The following is a 6,097-nucleotide window of genomic DNA, read 5'->3' on the forward strand; positions in this document are numbered from 1 at the left end:
CTGCAATTCTCCCCATGAACCCGTAGAACTCCAAACAACCCCTGTGGAAAGGCGTATCCACGTGCTGTAAGGCGTGCACATTGTTTCAGGTATCCGGGTGCTTTCCATAAGAAACCCATAGATTTCTGACTGCCTTTCTAATCTACCTAACATAGCGACCCGACGGAGGAATCACGCGGCTGCTTTGGCTGCAAGCTCCAGGAGTTCTCTCCGGAGACCACACCCGACGCCTGAGGCTGGCCGCCGCAGCTTCCCTATGAAAATCAGCCACCTGCATGGCCTTTCGAAATCATCAGGTTGGGTGTTACACAGGTGTACAAAGCGGGCAAGGGGGCTTTTAATAGGAGGGAGTCGGTAGTGTCAAGTCCACGAAGCAGGGATTTAGCTCGGGGAAGTTCCAGCCAGGCAGCCTGAAGTCAGTTGCCCGCCGTAGAGCGAGCCGCCGCCTAGCAAGCGGGTCTTCTCCTTGGTAGCGTCACTCTTCCTCTGCTTCCCTCCGTCTACCCGCGTCGTCAACACACCGAAAGCCTCCAAGGCTTTCTTCCCCACAAAGAAGAAAATTTAGGAAGCCAGAGGCAGTGCCCTACAGCTTTAGAAATGATAAAAGGTAACACCTGCAATGCACGCCGCAATCGCGCACGTGTGTAGGTAGGGGGGCAGAACCCTGTGGGCTGAGAAGCAGCCCACCAACTCCGGGGGTCAGGGGGCCCAGGAGAAAGGTAGATTAATTAAAGAAAGTGCCAGAAAAACTGCAAAGAAACGCGAAACTTTCCTCGCTAAATGCCGCATACGTGCAACCACAGCCTATTCTCCTCTCAAACCACTAGCGACACTGCACCGTCGCCATAAACACTAAGTGGGGAAGAGGGGTGATCAAAGAGGTCCCTGGTGGGAAGCGGTGGGCTGCGGGCCAGGGTCTCCGAGAGGTACCGGGTTATGGAAAACTAAGTTGTCAGTGGGCGGCGAGAACCAATGGCTGGGGATACTTGAGCATCTGAGTGATACGTGGGTCCCGGGGTAAGCAGGCTGCGGCTGGCTGGGTGGGAAAGGACAGGACACAGGTGCGGGGATATAGGGTCTCAGAGAACAGAAAGGGCCTCAGAGAAAAGTGCAAAGGAGAAGAGCCGCAGCTCAGCGGCCCCGCGCCGCCGCCCCCGCCCTCCGTTTTGCGCAGAATCCTCCCCTTGGCTGCAGCAGCGCGCTGCCCCCACTGGCCGGCGCGCCGGGATCGATCGCAGGCTGCGTCAGAAGCCTCGCGGCGTATAAATAGGGGTGGCAGGACGGCGCCGAGCCGCACACAGCCATCCATCCTCTCCTTTCCCTCTCTCCCCCGTCCTTCTTTCTCTCTCCAGGCCCCATCTCCGGCCGCGGGCCAGAGGGGCACCGGCCGCCACCATGAGTTCGTTCAGCTACGAGCCGTACTACTCGACCTCCTACAAGCGGCGCTACGTGGAGACGCCCCGGGTGCACATCTCCAGCGTGCGCAGCGGCTACAGCACCGCGCGCTCCGCTTACTCCAGCTACTCGGCACCGGTCTCCTCCTCGCTGTCCGTGCGCCGCAGCTACTCCTCCAGCTCCGGCTCCTTGATGCCCAGCCTGGAAAACCTCGACCTGAGCCAGGTAGCCGCCATCAGCAACGACCTCAAGTCGATCCGCACGCAGGAGAAGGCGCAGCTGCAGGACCTGAACGACCGCTTCGCTAGCTTCATCGAGCGCGTGCACGAGCTGGAGCAGCAGAACAAGGTCCTGGAAGCCGAGCTGCTGGTGCTGCGCCAGAAGCACTCGGAGCCGTCCCGCTTCCGGGCGCTGTACGAGCAGGAGATCCGCGACCTGCGCCTGGCTGCCGAAGACGCCACCAACGAGAAGCAGGCGCTCCAGGGCGAGCGCGAAGGGCTGGAGGAGACCCTTCGCAACCTGCAGGCGCGCTATGAGGAAGAGGTGCTGAGCCGAGAGGACGCCGAGGGCCGGCTGATGGAGGCGCGCAAAGGCGCTGACGAGGCGGCACTCGCTCGCGCTGAGCTGGAGAAGCGCATCGACAGCCTGATGGACGAAATCGCCTTTCTGAAGAAAGTGCACGAAGAGGAGATCGCCGAGCTGCAGGCGCAGATCCAGTACGCTCAGATCTCCGTGGAGATGGACGTGTCCTCCAAGCCCGACCTCTCCGCCGCCCTCAAGGACATCCGTGCACAGTACGAGAAGCTGGCCGCCAAGAACATGCAGAACGCCGAAGAGTGGTTCAAGAGCCGCTTCACCGTGCTGACCGAGAGCGCCGCCAAGAACACCGACGCCGTGCGCGCAGCCAAGGACGAGGTGTCCGAGAGCCGCCGCCTGCTCAAGGCCAAGACCCTGGAGATCGAAGCATGCCGGGGCATGAACGAAGCGCTGGAGAAGCAGCTGCAGGAGCTGGAAGACAAGCAAAACGCCGACATCAGTGCTATGCAGGTGCGGCCCGGTGCGACACACGGCGGGGGCGGGGACCTGCAGAATGTGGGGGTCGGGGCAGGGGGAGAGTTGAAGCTGCGCCCAAAAAGTGGAGACCAGGGCTGGTAGGGGTCGCACTGTGCTCCCAGGGGACGGTGTGGGAGGGGCGGGGCCCTTGGGTGGGGCGGGGCCGCTACTGCAGTCTGGGTGTGTGAGTGGTGCAGTGGAGTCTGGGTTCCGCATTGAAGCTGTCCAGCGTGGGAGGGGTCAGGCGGGGGCGGGGGAGAGGTGGGAGTAGGGCGTTGCCCTGGCCTGCAGGGATGTCGGGCCACTACCTACCTGCATTCACCTGAAGTTACTTTGCAACACCAGTGGGATCACCTGGTTAATAACCATAGCGAGTAAGTCTTAGTTAGTCCCGAAAGGTTACTGTGGCCAGTATATTTTATGACTGGTTAAGTACCAGCTACTCCTCCCCTTAGCAGGTGGACAGGAACCCAGACAGATTTGTCTTGGGTAACTAGCTGGGGAGCAGAAATATAGGAAATATTTTAGAGAAAGTATAAGCAATTTAGCTACTTCCTTCTCTTATGAAAAATGGATAAATTTTCTGGATTGTGACCTGGCTAAAGTGAAGTTAACCCATAAATGAGAATCCAGCCTTTTCTGTCAAGTTAGTTTCCATGCAGGCATATTCTGATGCTCCTTAGATTGTACTAGTTGAGGATATTGTCTTAAAGGAATGTTCTTTCTTTAGTTTTTTTTTCTTCTCATACTTCATGAAGCTGGATATTTTAGGCAAGAAATATTTTCAAAAAAGAGCGAGCAGCTGTTTTAGGGGAGATTTTTATTAAAGGTGTGCCCCTCGACTCTAACTGAAACTGAGTGTTTGTAACTGAGCTACAGTAAAATGATAGCAGTAGGAATTGATGCTTAGATTTTCTTCTTTTTCTGTCTTCCAACAGGACACGATCAACAAACTAGAAAATGAATTGAGAACCACGAAGAGTGAAATGGCACGATACCTAAAAGAATACCAAGACCTCCTCAATGTGAAGATGGCTTTGGATATTGAGATTGCAGCTTACAGGTAACAACAGAAGGGCAAAGGTAGTAGCCAGAAAGCCTCGGAAGAAAATCAGATGCCATTTAGATCATGTTGAACCAGAAGCCTTCTGCAATAGCCCTCTGAAATGAGGAGATATTATTATGATTAGTTGGCTTCTTCGAAGGAGCAAGTGTTTAGACAAATATCAAAGAACTTTACCCTGTAATATTAAGTCCTGTTTTTAGCTTCTCATTACACTTAAAATCTAATAGAACTATTTAACGTACTTTATTCTGTATCCCCCCACCCCACCCCACCCCCAGTCTCATTCATAAAATTCCTAGCCATTGGATTTTGGTAATTCCCAGCCCTCTCTTGCTTGCATTTGCCTGTAGGGTGGCATTGGGAGAACAGATGAGAGGTGGGCTTAGAGCAAGTCATTAAATACACTTCCTAGGTTGTTTTAATTTTAACCCCACCCTCTGTTGGTCTCCCCAGAAAACTCTTGGAAGGTGAGGAGACCCGACTGAGTTTCACCAGTGTGGGCAGCATAACAAGTGGCTACTCCCAGAGCTCCCAGGTCTTCGGCCGGTCTGCCTATGGCGGTTTACAGACCAGCTCCTACTTGATGTCTGCCCGCTCCTTCCCGACCTACTACACCAGCCACGTGCAGGAAGAGCAGATCGAGGTGGAGGAGACCATTGAGGCTGCTAAGGCCGAGGAGGCCAAGGACGAGCCTCCCTCTGAAGGGGAAGCTGAGGAGGAGGAGGAGAAGAAGGAAGAGGGTGAGGAAGAGGAGGGAGCCGAGGAAGAAGAAGGTATGATGAAAAACAAGCCCATGCACCTTCACGTGCAGACTGGGCATGGCTGTTTCTTAGGAGAGGTACAAGGTAAATGAAGTCCTGCTTGTGCTTAGGGGTGCTTTATTCAAACATGATCTCAGAATCTTAAATAATACATTTATCTGTTTATTCAATACACCTTTACCAAGCACCTATTGTGAGTGAGATGATTGATCAAAAATTTCTTTTTTGCTTTTTTTTTAAAATTGTCACATACTTGTAAAAATCCATCTTTTCATATATTTAACATAGCAACCTGGTGCCCTAAAGAGCAAAAATAATCCCAAACATACATAAAAGACTCAGAATAGGTTTTGCAGAGGAGCAGAGCTCCCAGGTGTGAATCTCATTCTGTGTACATTTGTGGCCTCTGGCAAATCACTCCTTGCAAGCCTTGTGTGTTCCCTGTGCTTTTTGGAGAATGGAGCTGGGGAATTTGGGTAAGTGCTTTGATAGCTGTGTTTTCACAGCAAACCTTTGCAGAAATGTTTTCACTAGACTTACCATGGATTTGGATTTTTCTTTGTGTTCAAGCTGCCAAGGAAGAATCTGAAGAGGTAAAGGAGGAGGAAGAAGAAGGAGGTGAAGGTGAAGAGGGAGAAGAAACCAAAGAAGCAGAAGAGGATGAGAAGAAAGATGAAGGTGCTGGGGAGGAACAGGCAACCAAGAAGAAAGATTGAAGCCCCTTTCCCTTAACTATTCCAGGAATAATTCTCCCGAAATCAGGTCAACCTCATCACCAACCAACCAGTTGAGTTCCAGATCTTCTATGAATTAAGAAGTCAATATATGTATAATTCTGAGATGACTTAGGTTGGACATTCAATGTTGTGCTATGAATTTGCTCCTTAATGCAGAGTATCTGTTTGCTTGCAGAGTGGCTTTCTGGCTTGCTGCCAGCCTGTGCATGGTCCACGCTTATGAGTTCAGGATCTATGGCAATGTGAACCATTCAGATGTTTACAATAAAAACACAACATGAATAAATGAATTACTTATGTTAATGTTAACCTTCATGGAAAAATAGTCCTTTGAACTTTTGGTGGTTAGAAATTAAAGACCTCGAGTTATGTGCAATAAATAGTAAATAAAGTTACACTGAATGATGTATTCCTTGCTGTGGTTGTTGACTCAATTAAAATATCTTAAAATGGCATCAATATAAATCATATACAAGTGCACTGTTGACCTTTTTTTTAAGTCAAAATTTTTAGCAATGACAATACTTTTAAATTCTTAATTGGAAATCCTGTGAGATAAAGTTAGAGCCTCATGAAATCTCTCCCCTCAAGACATATAATGATAACAAAAATTATTAAATGAGACAGCCTAAATAACAACTTAGTTTGCCCCACAAAATGTACTGTTAGGTTGAGGCATGGCTTTTTAGGAGTTTATTCTGAAACTGTGTGATAAATATATCCTTTATGGTTAGCAGGTGCTAATACAATCTGTGCAGAACATGAATCCCACACATTCATGACTATAACTACATTTAAAAATACAATCTAAATATCACATGTAGAAGTTGGAACCTGAGCAAATGATGCCATTAGGATAAATACTTTTTTTAGTAATGTATAATTTTGGGAGGAGGATATGAATATCAAAAGTTATTTGCAAACATATTGTCTGCAGGCCTGAGCTCATAATTCCATGTGCTGATAGCTTAAATTTGTTGCCTCAAGGAAATAGCATATAATGCCACACATTTTTCAACCTTTTATAAATTACAGATATAGATAGTGAGATAATTATCAGTCACTTTGGGGGTGGGGGAGATAAT

General features: G+C 49.6%; 1 protein-coding gene across 1 annotated transcript; it reads left to right on the forward strand.

Annotated features, from left to right (window-relative positions):
* Positions 1–1,262: 1,262 nt before the first annotated feature.
* NEFL (neurofilament light chain) lies at positions 1,263–5,421 on the forward strand. Its single transcript, XM_008249462.5, has 4 exons — positions 1,263–2,442; positions 3,387–3,511; positions 3,968–4,287; positions 4,846–5,421. Exons 1-4 carry the CDS (start codon positions 1,396–1,398, stop codon positions 4,989–4,991), a joined length of 1,638 nt encoding a protein of 545 aa, XP_008247684.3. The 5' UTR covers positions 1,263–1,395; the 3' UTR covers positions 4,992–5,421.
* The last annotated feature ends 676 nt before the right edge of the window (positions 5,422–6,097 follow it).

Source organism: Oryctolagus cuniculus, chromosome 2, assembly GCF_051225735.1.
Source record: "Oryctolagus cuniculus isolate XC-2025 breed Fujian yellow rabbit chromosome 2, ASM5122573v1, whole genome shotgun sequence".
NCBI classification, from domain to species: Eukaryota; Metazoa; Chordata; class Mammalia; order Lagomorpha; family Leporidae; genus Oryctolagus; species Oryctolagus cuniculus.